The 18,517-nt window shown below is 35.3% G+C and overlaps 4 protein-coding genes across 6 annotated transcripts; 1 reads left to right on the top strand and 3 right to left on the bottom strand.

The window, feature by feature from the left end:
- Positions 1 to 1,549: 1,549 nt before the first annotated feature.
- Positions 1,550 to 1,984, bottom strand: LOC127902435 (pentatricopeptide repeat-containing protein At5g48910-like). Its single transcript, XM_052441342.1, has one exon. It carries the CDS (start codon positions 1,982 to 1,984, stop codon positions 1,550 to 1,552), a length of 435 nt encoding a protein of 144 aa, XP_052297302.1.
- An 8-nt stretch (positions 1,985 to 1,992) lies between these two features.
- Positions 1,993 to 9,353, bottom strand: LOC102627532 (pentatricopeptide repeat-containing protein At4g18840-like). The gene is made up of 2 exons (XM_052442583.1): positions 9,052 to 9,353; positions 1,993 to 3,265 (listed from the first exon to the last, which is right to left on the bottom strand). The coding sequence occupies exons 1-2, from the start codon at positions 9,336 to 9,338 to the stop codon at positions 1,993 to 1,995; spliced, it is 1,560 nt and encodes a 519-aa protein (XP_052298543.1). The 5' UTR covers positions 9,339 to 9,353.
- Positions 9,354 to 10,814: 1,461 nt separating this feature from the next.
- LOC102608700 (putative pectinesterase 52) lies at positions 10,815 to 12,703 on the top strand. The gene is made up of 5 exons (XM_006472914.2): positions 10,815 to 11,035; positions 11,109 to 11,268; positions 11,444 to 11,701; positions 11,786 to 12,036; positions 12,447 to 12,703. The coding sequence occupies exons 1-5, from the start codon at positions 10,815 to 10,817 to the stop codon at positions 12,604 to 12,606; spliced, it is 1,050 nt and encodes a 349-aa protein (XP_006472977.2). The 3' UTR covers positions 12,607 to 12,703.
- Positions 12,704 to 14,044: 1,341 nt separating this feature from the next.
- LOC102625887 (acyl-CoA-binding domain-containing protein 5) lies at positions 14,045 to 18,517 on the bottom strand. 3 transcript variants are annotated; one of them, XM_052442364.1, is made up of 10 exons: positions 17,985 to 18,517; positions 17,502 to 17,710; positions 16,290 to 16,817; positions 16,110 to 16,178; positions 15,827 to 15,993; positions 15,581 to 15,737; positions 15,401 to 15,488; positions 14,886 to 15,301; positions 14,648 to 14,752; positions 14,045 to 14,563 (listed from the first exon to the last, which is right to left on the bottom strand). In XM_052442364.1, the coding sequence occupies exons 2-10, from the start codon at positions 17,631 to 17,633 to the stop codon at positions 14,270 to 14,272; spliced, it is 1,956 nt and encodes a 651-aa protein (XP_052298324.1). In that variant the 5' UTR covers positions 17,634 to 17,710; positions 17,985 to 18,517; the 3' UTR covers positions 14,045 to 14,269. The 3 variants fall into 3 exon arrangements, with proteins under 3 accessions (XP_052298324.1, XP_052298325.1, XP_006472215.2); XM_052442365.1 differs by lacking the exon at positions 17,502 to 17,710; XM_006472152.4 differs by lacking the exon at positions 17,985 to 18,517 and having other exon boundaries at positions 16,110 to 16,175; positions 17,502 to 17,961.

The raw sequence follows: 18,517 nt of genomic DNA, 5'->3' as shown, positions 1-18,517 counted from the left end.
CATTATTATTCCCAGATCTTGAACAACAAATAAGCCATTTGTTTTCTTTTCAGATTCAAAAGAATAAGCAATTTATGTCAGGCTTTTAGCAAACAATAACCAATAATTAGGTTTAATAATTGATTTAATATAAATATGCCACTCTAATAAGTAATTAAGTGGCAGAATTTTATTGAGTTTGAGAGAAAATCTGATTAGTATGATTTCTACCACATCATAAAAGTAGAGAACTTGCGAGTCATGATTTCCTTGATAAGAGTGACGAATGATTTGATTGAGTTTTAAGGATTAACACTAGTTAAAAATTAATAAATGCGTTTGTTGTGAATAAAAAATAGGATTTAAAATATTATAGTTACATTACATATTGCATGGGTGCACACGTGCATTATATGTTTGTCTTGATTAATTTTATTTATTTATTTATACTAAATTGTCCTTATTAGTAAATGACATTATGGGTATATTCGTAATATAAAATTTATATAAAATTATGAGTGTCCAAAGTATTTTTTAGAGTGCATATAGTCTCACCCTTACTTATATGGTATTGTTTTAACAAAGGGGTTTTATGAGGAATTTAAGGGATGACAAACTGCCAATATCTCCCCTTCTAAAATTTATAGCAAATTTTATGGGCTCCAGAGGGCTATTTTCATGGATTTACTGGGGGCTGATGACTGGAAAGACACTATGGTATTTTACTTTTTACTGTAATTAATTCTATAATGCCCACCATAAAGCACAAATGTAAATGTCCTTCCAATGAGGCCAAAAGATTGTGATTACCCCACTACATCGTTGCATGCTTAGTGTATTTTACATTCAAAATTTTATTTTCACACTAATCATGATTAAGCAGATGCATTTAAGCTCTTAAGCCTATAAAATCTATTCTTCAAAGAAATATTTTAACCAACAGCGTCAAAGAAACTTCAACAGAATGAAGATAAAGTATCGTCTATCTCATTTGAGTTGAAGTTGCCTCATTTATTATTATTTTCTTCTAATATAAGTTATCATGTGACTTTTACATTAATTTAAGTGCAGGTGATCATGAAGAAAGTGCTTGCAGTTCTGTTTGTCCTTGGATTGGCATCATTGCATCTTCAAGCTGGTGCCAGAAGATTTATACTGGAGGGGGAGACTGGGAAAACTGAGCATCAGTCTGTTGAAAGTGACGCCAAGCCAAAACCAATAGCAGGTTCATTTCCGACTGCTGCTGTGCAAGCTAACAATGATAACAAAACTAGCAACACAGCTGAGAGCACCACCAACTACACAGATGAGGCAAACAGCAGTTATGGAAATTATGGGAGTCCTTCTGGATCATCGACCGAGACTCACCATGTTTTTACAAATGACTGCCTGCAGCCTAAGAAAAGTTGTTAAAATGTTATGTTATGCTTAAATATGAAGTACATATACATCTAGTATGAATAAGAGTGCAGCTTTTTGCAGTGCGTTTCTTAGTTTATTGGAATGAATTGACGTTTTAGCAGCTGAAAAATGAACCTCACTGTCTGTCCAAGTATGTAGGCTCAGAACTTTACCAAAAATCATTACAAGAACATTTACCATTTCTAAAATGATGATACCGAACACGGTCTCTCACAATTATATCCCTCTTGAATACTTTAAATATAAGTTTGGTAGCAGAATGGCAGTCCTCACACACCCTCAAGTTCTTTATAACACGGATGGTTGCTCCAGGATTAGTGTTAATGAATCCAAAAGCAATTGCTAGCTTTTCACTATGGTACTTGGGTGCAGTTTCCTTCTCTTCCTCATCAATATCAAACAAAACTTGGGAGGAATTTGGTGAATAGCCTTCCATCTTCAGCTTCTCAATGATCTTTTTCAACATCAAGTAAATTTCCTTCACTTGTGGGTGTGATCCGTCTCCCGTTCTGAATTCATGAATGACACCGTTCACATCGATCATACTACTTCCCGGATTTGTCTTTATTCCTCTTTCCTTCATCAACTTCCTCATTTTTGCAACATCATCGCATCTTCCTTTGCATAGATGTTTGATAGCAAGGCATATCGTCCACTATTTTGTGGTTCCATCTCCAGCAAAATCTTCCCCAGTCTCTCGCCGAATTCAACCTCTCCGTGTTTCCTACAAGCGCCTAAAAGTGCTTCCCAAACAGCTGCATTCGGTTCCATTGGCATTGAACTTATAACTTCCTCTGCCTCAGCTAAATACCCTGCCCTTCCGAGAAGGTCTACAATACAACCGTAGTGCTCCACTTCAGGGTCAATACCATACATTTGCTGCATATAAGTCAAAGCCTGTAGACCTCGATCAATCATCCCAGCATGAGCACAAGCACTTAAAACACAAGCAAAAGTGATTCTGTCTGGTCTCATCTTTTCCCTTTGCATTTTGAAGAAAAGCTCAATTGCATCGTCTGCTCTGCCATGCATAGCAAGCCCTCCAATCATGGCATTCCAAGTAAATACTTCTTTCATTTTCATGTCCTCAAAAACCTTCCATGCCATGTCAAGACGCCCGCATTTAGCATACATATCAACCAAAGCAGTCCCCAGCACTGCATCCACACAGATAGAATTTCTCTTGACATGGTCATGAATCCATATCCCTTGATCAAGAGCCCCCAGACTTGCACATGCAGCTAGCACACATGAGAGAACAAATTTCCTTGGCTTGATTTTATCTCTCTGCATCTCATTAAATACTTCTAATGCTTCTTTATAGTACCCATCTTTGGTATAACCATCAATAATAGCACTCCATGTGATTTCATCTTTATCATTCATCTCATTAAACAATTTTCTTGCTTCTTCAAATCTACCAAACCTAGCAAAACCGCTTATCATTGCATTATAAGAGCCAGTATTTTTATCTTTCATACTCTTAAACAACTCTTTTGCAGCTTCAATATCTCCACATTTCAAGTACCCATCAATCAAAGCATTCCAACAAATAACATCCGATTTTGAACCATCGTCAAGAATCTGTCTTGCCTTATTTACACAACCAAAACAAGCATACATTTGAATTCCAGAACTTTTTACGTGCACATCACCACAAAGTCCATTCTTCACCACGTGGGCATGAACTTGCACCCCTTCTTTATCAGCTTCAGTAATGCTACAAGCCTTAAACACCGTTGGATAAGTAAACTTATTAGGCTTAGAATCAACACCCACCATTTCAGAATACAAAGATATCACCCTCCATGGCTCGTTATGCTCTAAGTAAGCTCTGAGAATACTATTCCATACAAAAACATTGTAAGAGAGATTGTAACATCTTTCAAGTTTGTTTGGTTTGATATTCTGGACGAAAACGGGTTGCCGTTTATTGAGAAAACGGCTAACCGTTTAAGTCCAGAGAGCATGTTTTTGTTCTGGAATAAACGGCTCACCGTTTATGGTGAAAACGGCTTACCGTTTAAGTCCAGAGAGCATGTTTTATGTCCTAGAATAAACGGCTCACCATTTATTGAGAAAACGGCTAACCGTTTATTTCCAGAAAGTTGTCAATTGGAAAACGGTTAGCAAGATTGAAAAGATTTCAATTGTAAATCGATGCTTTTTCAAACCAAAAAAGTTTTTTCGAAGAAGTACCATTTCTAATGGTTGTATTCTTTCAAATAAACATCTTATTCATAAAAAGAAAGACATACAATAAGATTAGAAATCAGATTTTGAAGATTTCATGCTTGTTCTGGAAATACAATCTTATTTGCTAAAGATTGTATTCAGGATTTGATATATCTTGGGGGTAATTTGCCATTAAAACTCTATAGCAAACCAAGATTGGTGAGGGCAAATAAAACCTTAAAGGAAAGTGTGTAAACACGTCTCAAATCCTAAGAAATTTCATTGTTCTTTGCCTCCATATTCTCATAATTCTCCAACAATCTTTAAGGTTTTAATTTTGTGCAAATGGAGGTTGAGAAGAGTTTGACATCATTTCTGAATCCTAGTGTCCATCTCGATCGTTTTGATGGAACTAATTTCACTCGTTGGAAGGGAAAATTGTTCTTTCTCCTTACTGTTCTTAAAGTGGCATATGTTCTTGATCCGAAATTGGAACCATTTCCAGAACCAAGAGAAGATGATACCGAAGTTGTTAAGGCTGCAAGGAAACGTCGTGAAGATGATGAATTGATATGCCGGGGTCACATACTCAATACGCTTTCTAACAGATTATATGATCTCTACAATTCTATGACTTCTCCGGTGGAAATTTGGAATGCTCTTGAATACAAATACAAAACGGAGAAAAAAGGTACTGACAAATTCCTTGTATCTAAATATTTTGAATTTATTATGGTAGACACAAAATCCATTCTTGATCAAATACATGAGTTACAAATTATTGTTGCTAAGTTTCGAGAGTTAAAAGTTGAAATTTCTGAATCATTTCAAGTTGGGGCTATTATTGCTAAATTGCCTCAAAGTTGGAATGATTATAGAAAGAAACTCCTTCATAGTAAAGAGAACATAACTTTAGAAGAATTACAAAAACACTTGGTAATTGAAGAAGAGACTAGGTCTCGTGAATCCAAGGATAAGCATGATTATACTAAAGTTAATGTTGTTGAAGCTAGTAAATTCTCAAAGAATTTTAAAGTCAAGAATGACAAGAAATTCAAGAAATCCAGCACACAAAAGTTTTCTGAAAATTGTTTCTTTTGTGGTAAGAAAGGTCATCGCCAAAGTGATTGCAGATTCAAGAAGAAAAAGGAAGAAGTGAATTCCCATAAAGCTAATGTTATTGAAAACAAATCTGAAGAGATTTGTGCTATGGTTTCTGAAATGCAAATTGGCATGATTACTGAAACCAATATGGCTGAAACTAAGTCCTATGATTGGTGGCTCGATTCGGGTGCAACAATTCATGTTTGTAATGATAAGAAATTTTTCTTATCATACAAAGAAGAAACGGAAGGACAAATGGTTCTCATGGGGAACAATAATGCAGCCATAGTAGCAAGGAAAGGAGTAGTTGAGATCAACTTCACTTCTGGAAAAAAAGTCACATTGTATAATGTCTTTCATGTACCTTCCGTTAGGAAGAATCTTATTTCTGCTAGTTGTATGTGTAAGCATGGGCTTAAGATTGTGCTTGAGGGTAATACTTGTATTGTGTCAAAGAATGGATTATTTGTTGGGAAAGCGTATTCTTGTGATGGAATGTACAAACTCAGCATTAATAATAATAATATCAACTTAGCTTATATTGTTGAGTCTTGTGATGTTTGGCATGCTAGATTAGCATATTTGAACTTTAGATCTTTGAAATACATGTCTAAGCATGGTTTGATTAATTGCAATGATGTTAAAGGTCATAAGTGTGAAATCTGCATCCAAGCTAAAATAACTAAGAAACCTTTTCCTAAAGCTGAACGAAATACTCAAATATTGGATTTGATACATACTGATATTTATGAGTATAATGGCATTTTAACAAGAGGAGGTAAGAGATACTTTATCACTTTTATTGATGATTGTTCTAGATACACTTATGTGTATTTACTTAGAACAAAAAGTGAAGCTTTTGATAAATTTAAAATTTTCAAAGCTGAAGTTGAGAACCAAAAAGATAAGAAAATCAAAATGGTTCGTAGTGATAGAGGTGGTGAATATTTCTCAATTGAATTTAATAATTATTGTGAGGAAGTTGGAATTATTCACCAAAGATCAGCTCCATTTACTCCTCAACAAAATGGTTTGGCTGAAAGGAAGAATAGGATCTTCACGGATATGATAAATTCCATGATCCTTAATGCAAAACTACCAAATAATTTGTGGGGGGAAGCATTACTCACTGCATGTCATATTCATAACAGAATTACATCTTTGAAAACACATATATCTTCTTATGAAATTTGGAAAGGAAGAAAACCAAACTTGATGTATTTAAGGGTCTGGGGTTGTTTAGCCTTTTATAAAATACATGACCCTAAGTCGTCAAAGTTGAGTGCTAGAGGTATAAAAAGTGTTTTCGTAGGATATGCTGAAAATTCCAAGGCTTATAGGTTGTTAGATTTAAATTCTAATGTGATTGTGGAATCTAGAGATGTTGAATTTATTGAGAATAAATTTCAACATGATTCTAATATTGAATCAGAATTAATTATTGATCAATCATGTGTTAATACTCCTGTTACCTCCACTAACAATAATAAAAGGAAAGAGTCTACGACATCTTTCGAACTAAGGAGGAGTCAACGTGAAAAGAAAGAAAAAAGTTTAGCACCGGATTTTATTTCATCACAAGCACTACTCTTCTTGGTTGAAGGGGATAGAAAGAATGTACTTAACAAAGTACCATTGTTGTTAAATATTGAAAAAGATCCAAAGACATTTAGCGAGGCTATGTCTTCTAGAGACGCTTCTTTTTGGAGAGAGGCGGTAAATGATGAAATGGATTCGATAATGTCGAATCAAACATGGGTCTTGGTTGATCTTCCTCCAGGATCTCAACCAATTAGCAGCAAATGGGTATTTAGAAGAAAGTACAATAATAATGGTTCTTTGCAAACTTTTAAGGCTAGATTAGTAGCCAAAGGGTTTAAGCAAAGAAATGGTATTGACTATTTCGATACATATGCTCCGGTAGCTAGGTTAACTTCTATAAGAGTGCTATTTGCAATTGCTTCATTGAACAATTTATATGTGCATCAAATGGATGTTAAAACAGCTTTTCTTAATGGTGATCTTGATGAAAAAATCTATATGGAACAATCTGAGGGATTTGTTTTGCCTGGAAATGAGAAAAAGGTATGCAAGTTAATCAAATCTCTTTATGGCTTAAAGCAAGCACCAAAACAATGGCATGAGAAGTTTGATTCGGTAATTTTATCACATGGTTTTAAGCATAATAATGCTGATAAATGTGTATATTTTAAATATACGAATGATTTTGGTGTGATTATATGCTTGTATGTTGATGACTTGCTTATCTTTGGAACAAATATGCAAGGAGCAGATGATACAAAGAAGTATTTAACTTCACAATTTAAGATGAAAGATCTTGGTGAAGTAGATACTATCTTAGGTATCAAAGTGAATAAACATAGTGGGGGTTACTCGTTGTGTCAATCTCATTATATAGAGAAAGTGCTTCTTAAATTCAATTATTTGAAATTTAAAGAAGCTAATACCCCATATGATTCTAGTATTAAATTACTAGAGAATTCAGGCCGAATAGTAGCTCAACTAGAATATGCTAGTGCAATTGGTAGCTTGATGTATGCTATGCATTGTACGAGGCTTGATATAGCATTTGCAGTTTGCAAAATGTCAAGATTCACGAGTAACCCTAGTGTTGAACACTGGAAAGCAATTGGTAGGATACTTGGTTATCTTAAAAGGACCGTTAATTTGGGTTTGTTTTATAATGATTATCCTGAAGTACTGGAAGGATATTCAGATGCTAGTTGGATAACCAATACAAGAGACAATAAATCCACTTCTGGTTGGATTTTTACAATTGCTGGAGGAGCGGTTTCTTGGGCTTCAAAGAAACAAACGTGCATAACTCATTCAACAATGGAAAGTGAGTTTATAGCACTTGCATCTGCAGGCAAAGAAGCAGAATGGCTGAGAAATTTGTTGTTTGATATAATGTTGTGGCCACAACCGATGCCATCTATTTCTTTGTACTGCGACAGTGAAGCTACATTGTCTAGAGCTTATAATAAAGTGTATAATGGAAAGTCTAGACATATTAGCTTAAGACATGAATATGTGAAACAATGAATAGCAGATTGTGTTATTAATATTGTTTATGTTAGGACTAATAAGAACCTAGCAGATCCTTTAACAAAAGGTCTTTCAAGAGACTTAGTTAAGGATACATCTTATGGAATGGGATTGAAACCTTTATATAATAAAGTCACCAACGACGGTAACCCAACTATGTAGTAGTTATACCGCAACTCCATAGTTAAATGGGTAATAACAAGTTGTTGTTATGTGACTGGTTTGACACCGAGTAATAAATAATCTCATTCGAGACATTCGGTGCAAATAGCTACGAGGTTGAGGTTGAGTATTTACTCTTAATGAAGTTCAAGTCTTTTAGTAGCTAAAGACATGATTTGAAACTTCACCTAAGTGAACATAAGAAATGGTGCCGTTTCTAACAAGGTCATGGTTTAATCTTGTAAATGTTCATGAATCCAAGATAGAGCACAAGGCCGGAATAGTGCTAACTATTGGAACACAACTTTGAAATCTGGGATAGCTTATATGTGATGTATCTCCGGTATTTACTTAAGAGACAAAGTTTAATGCTTAGCACACTATTGTCTTGTAAATGCTTTGAAATACACTCACTAATTAAAGGTTAAAATCGAAAGATACATTTTGTATGTATAAGTTTATCATTAATAAATCTGAAAAATATTACAATCTAGTGGGGATTGTAAGAGAGATTGTAACATCTTTCAAGTTTGTTTGGTTTGATATTCTGGACGAAAACGGGTTGCCGTTTATTGAGAAAACGGCTAACCGTTTAAGTTCAGAGAGCATGTTTTTGTTCTGGAATAAACGGCTCACCGTTTATGGTGAAAACGACTTACCGTTTAAGTCCAGAGAGCATGTTTTATGTCCTAGAATAAACGGCTCACCGTTTATTGAGAAAACGGCTAACCGTTTATTTCCAGAAAGTTGTCAATTGGAAAACGGTTAGCAAGATTGAAAAGATTTCAATTGTAAATCGATGCTTTCTCAAACCAAAAGAGTTTTTTCGAAGAAGTACCATTTCTAATGGTTGTATTCTTTCAAATAAACATCTTATTCATAAAAAGAAAGACATACAATAAGATTAGAAATCAGATTTTGAAGATTTCATGCTTGTTCTGGAAATACAATCTTATTTGCTAAAGATTGTATTCAGGATTTGATATATCTTGGGGGTAATTTGCCATTAAAACTCTATAGCAAACCAAGATTGGTGAGGGCAAATAAAACCTTAAAGGAAAGTGTGTAAACACGTCTCAAATCCTAAGAAATTTCATTGTTCTTTGCCTCCATATTCTCATAATTCTCCAACAAACATTTGGTTTATGCACACTATTAAAGACCTTCAAGGTCAATTCCAAGTTGCTGAAGCGAGAATTTGCATAGCACTTGACCAAAGTGCCAGACACATAATGGTCTTGAAAGTGTCCACTCTTTAATATCACAGCATGAGCCTGCTTTAGATGTTGCCAAGAAGTGTGGCATTTTGTGTTCAAGATGTCTAAAATTGTTTTCTGGGAAAATTCGGAGGTGGGTATGTTTGTTGCTGAAATTTCTTCAGGTTTTAGATGATGAGGAAGATCTGTGGTGGTCAATTTTGTGCTCATCTTTCTGCTTCGTTATCCAAACATAGAAGTAAGCCAGCGATTAGATAAACGTTACATGATAAAATATAATTAAAATAAGGCCATTGCCACACAATATTCAAATATTTTTACATGTTTTCTCCAAAGATTGCCTTACGCTTTGTCGTTTCTTATGCTCTGGAGTTATAAAAGGGTTATTATCAAAACGTTCCCTATGTGTTTTATAAATAACGAATTGTTATTGAGGTTTTACAATTGTGTCAAATTAGTCCCTCCATGTGCGTACATTTCTCTTCATTTCTAAGGGTCAGTTTGAGATTTCAGTGGCTGATGAAATAAGTTGCTTTTGTTGTGCAGATCAAATAAGCTATCAACTGAAAGAGTTGTTAGGTGTTTGATAAACTATATTATTGTGGTTGCTGTGAGTTTAAAAAATAGAGTATATGCGTTTGATAATTTTTATTATGAAAGCGGTTTATTGTATAATTATCAAAATAGAAATAAATTTCAATTACTATTTATTTACATATTAAGATTTATAGGAAATAAGACATAGCTATCTTTTTGCTAAGATATTATGGTTATAATAGAAACTTAAAAAAGATATGGTGACTTTAATTAGCTACTTAAAAAAAAAGCAACCTTCTAGCAACCGTCAAAATTATAAAAAAATTATAAAATAATTAATTTTTAAAAAATTTATCAAAAATTATCTGTCAAAACTTATGAGATACGCCTTATATAGAGTTTCAACATTATTTTCAAACATGACTTAATCTATACAGATTATGATGGTCTATGTATAAATATATTTTTTACACTACATACATGGCAAAGATAATTTTCTACTATGTAATATAGGAGTTAAGTATAAAATAAATTATTTTCGTTATTTTTGGTCTTTTTGTACAGATATCCAATAATATATTAATTAATTAATGAAGGTGGGTGGATGGAGAAAGAACCTGAGCCCCATTAATCTTTCTCTAGTAATTACATTAATTTTTTCACCCGCACATAGTATTACATTGACAGAAGAGATCTTATTCCTAATTAAAAAGAATCAGAAACAAAATTTCTTTGTCCTAAAAAAGTAAAATAGGATTTTTTTTTCTCATTCGGTGCCACATATTTTGGAAACAATTGTTACCGTGAATGATTGTATTCATTACTTTCTTGTTTGTATGTTGTGCTTGTTTCCAAAGAAAATGAAAATAGATTTTAAAAGTCTCTATAATCTGTAATTTCTTTAATTGCATGTATTAATTGCTTTGCCTCCATTTATTTTAGGTTATATGCACTCAAAACCTTCTCAATATCTAATGTATATGGCAACTCATATATTTTGATGAAGGCAATAACATTAACGAAAATATTATATACCCATCTTGCTCATCGACAATTTTCACATACCATATAAGCTTCTAGGGCTGATCATTCTCTTTGCTGTGCAAGAAGCTTCTTTGTCAATTTGTTGATATTATATCACCAAAAGGAATGCGGCCTGTTTTAAAATCTTTGTTCGTTTTCACATTGATTTCAACCATTTCTTTTGGGGCTGCTAGAGCTGATCAAGATTGCAAAGGGTCAAATGTCGCATATACTGTCACTGTTGATCAGTCAAGTAGTCAATACAGAACTGTTCAAAGTGCCATTGATTCCATTCCAGCTGAGAATAGTCAATGGATCAAAATTCACATCAAAGCTGGCACCTACAAGTATGTAAAGCTATACTAGAAATTCAGTTCCCGTATGTATATATTCTCACTGATTTTAGATTTTCATGTGCAGGGAGAAGATAAAAATTCAGCGGAACAAGCCATGTATTTTGCTTGAAGGGGAAGGCAGCGGTGTCACAAAAATTACATATGATGACCATCAAAGTACAGATACAAGTGCTACTTTCTCTTCATTTGCTGACAATGTGGTTGCAAAGGGTATCACTTTTGAGGTAAAGGGTTCAATGCCATTGTCAAAAACTTTGCTTGCTTCATCACGTAATGTTTTAACATTCTTCTTTGTTTTGATATTGAATTCTTTTTTTTTTTTTTTTATACGAACAAGTCCATTTAAATGAAGATTACAAAGAGTCTGTCTGAGATAGTTAATTTTCTGTTATGCTCCAGAATTCATATAATCTGGCCGTAGAGATACTGGCAGAATTGGATAGAAGAGGCAGAGATTTGGGCACGTTACAAGCAGGGAATGACATAACACAAGCTCTCGCGGCAAGAATTTACGGCGACAAGTCTGCATTTTATGACTGTCGTTTTCTTGGGGTGCAAGATACATTATGGGATGTCCAAGGCCGACATTTTTTCAAAAGCTGCTACATTGAGGGAGCTATTGACTTCATTTTTGGCAATGGCCAATCTGTTTATGAGGTACCATTTTCACCCAATAAAGTAAAAAAGCTTTAGCCTAAATAGAATCATTTTCACCAATGTGTTCACTGTTTTCGCCTGCAGGACTGCTCAGTGAATTCGACGGCTGGATTGTTAATTGGCGGAAGAGGTTCTGGTTATATCACAGCTCAAAGCCGAGGATCGGCAAATGATCCCGGTGGCTTTGTTTTTAGAGGCGGTGAAGTTACAGGCACGGGCCAGGCTTATCTTGGAAGAGCCTATGGTCCTTATTCTAGAGTAATATTTTACAACGCATGGCTATCTTCCGTTGTAACTCCTCCAGGATGGAATGCCTGGAATTTGCAAGGACAAGAGTAAGTTGATAAGTTCACTTCACACCAATGCCAGGAATTTTCTGCATGTGTGCGTGTATATATAGTTCGTCTCCAGTGCGAGTTGCTCTCATATATATATATTTTAATACAAATACATTTTAAGTCATAGGGTTTAATAGTGTCAAGATTTTAATTCTCTTAAACTACACGGTTTTATAATTTATTTAGAATGATTTAAAAGTATGTATGCATTTAAAATATTAAGAATAATAATAATAATAATTTTCTAGTCTTGAATTTTAAAGTTCGAGAAAGATTTAAAATCGTGGGGTTTTGTAACATTATAAAATTAAATGTTAAAACTACACGATTTTAAAACTTTTCTAAATTTTAGATTGGGATATATATGTATATTGATTTAACCCTTATCATTCTCTGACAAAATGCAGAGGCAATTTCATGTACGCGGAGGTCAACTGCAAAGGTCCAGGATCTGATACATCTAATCGCGTTTCCTGGGAGAAGAAGATTGATCCCAAGCTGTTGTATAAATATTCAACATCATACTTCATCAACCAAGATGGTTGGATTAGCAAGCAGCCTCAATAGCCATGGTGCTTGTATTTTCAATATCCTGAATTGAACTTATTTCTTTTGTCTAAGATTTCTCTTTTTTTTTTTGGTCAAATTGTAAAATTATGTCAATGATGCCCCAGAAAGAAACCATTCTATGTATATATTTACTTAACGAACCATATTAAAAACGCAGATTTGAGACTAGCCAGCTAACTTATAATTAAACATTAATGTGGCCTTACTCACATGGTACTGAACTCGCACGCTCGTATACGAATACGAGGGGCTGAGTTTGAGAATTTCTCTTATAAAATAAACATCTTCCCAATATATGTGAGTTACTGCTTGGTAGATTTCTAAGATTTGCTCTAAAACACACACACGTGTGAACTGTGAAGCATGAACATACGCACAAGAAACAACTACACAAGTGAACTGTAGATAAATGATTTTTGAAGCAGTAAATTTATTTTTCTACTGGAGTAAGAGTTGGGAATTAAAAAAGTACTGGCACGTGGAGAAAGGTAATTGGAGTACCAAGGGACTGCAGCTGATGCAAAACTAAAGTCAGGAGAGATGTCTCGTCCGAAATTATGAGATTGACAAGTGACAAACAAGTCACCAGCCGAATCGATTGATTGATTTTACCTTTCTTTCCCATCATCTGTTCATCATCACGATCATCATAATCATCATAATCATCATCTTCTCTCAGACGTGGCAGACATATCAGACGGTGGATATTTTACCAGCACTTTCTTTTTTTTTCACCCTCTCCCGACAGTATCGCGTGAAATACGCGGGTGCTTTCTGTCCGGATGCCGTGCGCTCTGTCGTTAGCCTTCTTTTTACCGACTGTACCTCCGTAGCAATACCACTGTACGTGAGTACATCTAATACAATTTTGTGCAAGACACTTGTTAAGTTACATTTTGCAATAATTTACGATAAGTCATGGTAGTGTGAATATAAATGACACAATGGGTCCATTAATGGAATCAGCTTCTAATTTGACATGACTGTACCTCATTAACTTAGCATGACCTTCTGTGCAAAATTATTATCTCCTCTGATACATGGGTCCATCTAACAAGATTTCGGGCTATGAAGCGCGATACCCCCAACAATTAGAACCCTAGTACAGTTGCGGCAGTATTTGTTTGCCCTCCTAAAGAGCATGCTAGTATAAGTGATAATGTGATAACATTCCTTGAAGCAAATGCTCACAACATCATCCTCTAAATCATTCGCATTACTGTATTCATCTATTGTTTCACTAAATTTAGAGCAACAGTATGGCGTCGTGGACAGACAATTTTTTTTATGGTGGGAACAAATGATGGAAATGGCCAATCCCATCAAAACAGAAAGGTTTGGTTAGTTGTCTCACTGCTCGGTTGTCTGCTGTCCCACCCAACTTATCTTCAGATTCTGCCATGAAATTTAGCGAATGATATTGTAAATATTTTACTTTGTTAGAACAAATAAAAATTATAGAGACTTGGTACGTTAACACGAGGAAGTAACAGAGGAGCTCTTGAAATCAGATGAACACAAGCTGAGCTTAATTCTTGAGGCTAAATGACGGTAAACATCTTGGAAAAGCTGGCATAAGGGCACTTGATGCAAATTAACTAGGATTTACAGGGGAGGAGAAAAAAAAAATTCTGATCAGAAGAAAATTTCTTTTTTGTCTCTATGATCCTCCGGTTCTAGGTCCTCCCAGAGTTAGAACCACTCCTTGAAGATCACTTCTCTGTTTAGGCTGTTCCGCCAAAGGGGAAGTTGATCTACAGATGGGAAATTGTCTACTCACTTGAGTTTGCTGGTGGTTCCGAACAGACTTGGGTGTGGAGAACCCAACTGGCTGCTGAGAAGGCTTGAAGCGTTCGATGTGATTTGAGTTTGGAAATGATTGAGCAAGAGCCATGTGGCTTGGTGGAGATGGAGCTTGAGTAAATGGTGACCCTCTTGAGACAATTCCAGGTCCCTGGTTCAATAAGTCCATTAAGCAAAGTAAAAATGATTGAACATACAATTTAATTAATAAGTCAACATTAACAAAAGAACTTACAGGTGGAAACAAGACCCCTCTGAAAATCCTCCCATTAATAGTCGCTGTCATCAGGAAACCTGAATCAAAAGCTCCATCAACTTTGCCTTGGACGTCAGCACCGATCTAAGGACAAAAACCCAAAATGGAAACCATGAATGAGTGCAAAAACTGGAAATAAACAAGAAAACACAAAAAAAAACATTGCAAATGTAATGACTTATAGCTTCCATAGACATCAAATACATCAGCAATTTACCAGATTCTGAATAGGCCCTGCCTCCATTGATTGCAGATCTGCTGGATGTTGTGTGGCTGGCCCGCCTGTATGAACAGAATGAGGACATTGTTCTGGTTTTTTATGGTTTTGATGTTCTCTTGAAAACTGATGGTCTTGTGGAGTTCTTTGGATCAAATTCCCGAATTCTCTCTGGTTACTTGCAACATTGCGGGGCTGGAAACATTTCGGAATTTGATTCACCTGCTTATTAAACAAGTAAAAACCTTGGGAGCCTGCAAGGGATTCTGATACTTTTGGAACTGGGGTTTGCTCATGATCAGATTGCGATGGCGATGAATGCTGTGACAGCGAAAGTGAATGTTCTTCTTGTTCCAATTCAACTTCCCATACAGTAGTTGAATTGAAAGCTCTTCTCTTCTTTGATTGCAAAGTATCTACAAGATTAATGAAACATTCAAGTCGCCAAAACAAAAAGAAGGAAGAAACTTATCTCTTTGTAAATGTAAGCAAGCATTTAACTGTACAAAGCCAACCTGAACTGAGAGGAAAAGTTTGCTTGGCTTCTAATTCTGTTTCATGAGCTCCCTTTTTCACTTCATTATTTCCAGGGAATATAGTTTTCTGAATGGCAAACACGATAAGCTGCCATGTATTGAAAGGCAATAATATCTACATCAAGTCATATTTGTTCACATATAGCATGAATTCATTACCGAGTTATTTTCTACTCCTCCAGGAAATCTTCTCTTTGCTTGGTTCCAATGATTTCCAAATATTTTGCACATGGAAATGTTGTAACGATAGTTGGGATGCTCTGCTCCAAGCTGCAAGACCAATAACTCGTTGAGAGGACGCTCATCCTCCCCGCATCTGCAGAAACAAATAAAGAACAAATTTAGAAGTGAATACAAAGGACAAAGGCTATGCATATGAGATTCCTAATTTCCTGATAATCTTACCCTCCATAGATGACTATATCTGAGCCAGTAACAACAGCAGCATGAGAAAATCGCCCTTGAGGTTGTTGGCCACAAGTATCAAGCTGACTCCATGAGCAAGTAGACACATTAAGGATCCAAATGTCATTGTAGTAATGTTTGTCTCCAACCCCTCCAATGATATAAACCTGTAAACAATGAGAAGCTGTTTGCGTAAACATTTGACTGTGCTGCGACATAGAAAGTCACAAACTAAGATGCCAATCAGAGGATGATATCAAACCACTTTGGTTTTATGACTTACCTTTGTCCCTATATTTATGGCAGCATGACCTGCCCTAACACCTGGCGAAGATCCTATAATTGCCAACTGCTTGAAAAAAGAAAAAGAAGGAAAACCAGTGAGCATTCTACTCCATTTAGTGAAATTATTCTGTAACTTTCAAGCTGAAATTATTCTGTAAATTATTCTGAAATTACATACCCTCGACCAAGTTAATGAGTTCATATCAAGCATGTCGATATCTCCATGGTACCGATCGCCACAATCCCCACCATACACAAAAAGCCTGTTAGCAATTACATTCGAGCTGTGACTGTCTCTAGGGACAGGAATATCACCCTTCACAGCAGGAGAGGCCCATCTCATAGTCTTGAGGTCTAGAACATGTAAATCATTCAAGTAATTTGCTTCACCCTCTCCACTACCTCCAAATATCACCATTTTATCATCACCAACAAGCGTGGCAGTGTGACTTTCACGAGGAGAAGGTGGAGCACCTCTGCATTCAGGACGCATCCACTCTTTCGACTCAAGATCCAATACATGAAGATCATTAACCTTCTTATAGCCATTTGTACCCCCAAATACAATCATCTTGTGCCCCCAAAGGATGGCACTGTGACTATCCCTTGGGCCAGGCCCCTGGCCTGTGGTTGCAAGAGTGCTCCAAACCATTGTATCAAGATTTAGCATCAGAACATCACCAAAATGCAAACCCCCACAACATCCCTGAAAAAACAGAATGAGGAAATTGATCAATTAGAATATTCAAACAGAATTTCACAACACGTTCACATTCATCGGCAAACTAATTTATAGCATTTTTTATTTTCTTTCACACCAATAAAAAGATTTTACAGTACATGTAGAACATAACGTTATGGAAAGTTAACTATTATTCTTTTCCTTAATAACGTTTCTACGGCCAGACAGTGCAATTTGCAACTTTTATTTTCTCTAAAATATAGAAGATGAAGATCCAAAAACCATGAACATCAGAAAGAAAATAGAAAAGCTTTTTCACTGACATCAATATTTTAAAATTTTTCTTATGGTCTCATATTACTTGTATAACACATTAAAACATTGCAAGGATAATAATGAAAACAGGGACAGAAAAACATTTCTATATCAAGAAAGCTTAGTAGCACTTTCCGCCCTTCCAAACAACTGTGACACTAATTAAAGAAACTAAACAAGAACAAACTCCAGACAAGAAGCAGAAGAAGAAGAATAAAAAAAATGGAAAAATACTAGAACTAACTAAGAAAGTTTGTGTGTCCTTAACCAAAAATAACCAAAGAATAATAAATGAACAATAAATAAATAAATAAGCATACAACATCAAGAAAGCAACAACTAAATTATGAAACATATAATTCAAAAGTTGATAGTTTTGGAAATCATGCATACCCCAAAGATATAAACAGCCCCATGAGAATAACAAGCTGAGTGTCCCCATCTCTCAGGAGGATTAAATCCTAAAACCTTTGGATACAGCCACATTGCTGCTCTCTTTGCATTTTCACCACCCAGAGAACTCATTGTTATTATTATTTTTTTTCAATCTCTCCCTCTCTCCCTCTTTGAGTTTCTAGACTTTGGTTAGTGCTTGACAAATTCTGAAGCAACAGAGAAGGAGAGGGAAATAGAAATAGAGAGTCAAAAATCAAAAGAGGTCATGAACAAGGCAAGTGATATATCAACCATCAGTGTCAATAGACATGAAAAGATGGGCGCTTTCGAGTCACGGTCACTGTGGCAACTAACATCAACAGTTACAAAAACTTGTGGGTGAAAACAACATTAATTTTTTTTTTCCCGTATTGATCATCTTGTTCATTAAAAAAAAAATTTTATATAGTAAAAAAAACTTTTTTATTACAAGAAGCTTACATGTACAGCACGACTGGGCGGATAGGCTTGAAGGGCACATGACTATTAAGAAGTGATGTTAAAATCATGGACAGGAAAGTGTTGAGGCACAGAATTTTTTTTTTTAAAAGCGATATTATTTACTTTTTCACACTAATGTCTAAATGAAAATGATGGATGAGTGTATATGTGGGGGCATTGAATTGTTGTAAATGATGGGGAAGGTTGTTTGTTTTGGGGAGTCTTGTTTGTTTGACAGAACTGCAATTCAAAAAATTCACATGGTGGTTTCTTTCTTTCTTTCTTTCTTACTTATGATTTTCTTTGTTAGCATGATATTGGGATTGATGGATGGTGAAGCTGTATCTCTTTTCTTTCTCTCTTTTTTGCTTTTCTCTCTCGGCGACTCAATTTTCAAGGTGGGTTATTGATGTTGATCTAGAAATGTGTCTTCTCAGGGGTCATTGGAAAGAGTGTGGGGCTTTGTGTTGTTTTGGGGAAAATTCTTTTTTTGAGTTTTGGGAAATGTAAATGTGTTTAATGTAAAGCTCGAA

The sequence above is a fragment of the Citrus sinensis genome, chromosome 5, assembly GCF_022201045.2.
Source record: "Citrus sinensis cultivar Valencia sweet orange chromosome 5, DVS_A1.0, whole genome shotgun sequence".
Taxonomy (NCBI): domain Eukaryota; kingdom Viridiplantae; phylum Streptophyta; class Magnoliopsida; order Sapindales; family Rutaceae; genus Citrus; species Citrus sinensis.
Note: the sequence above shows the minus strand (reverse complement) of the source record. Positions and strands in the feature narration are given on the sequence as shown.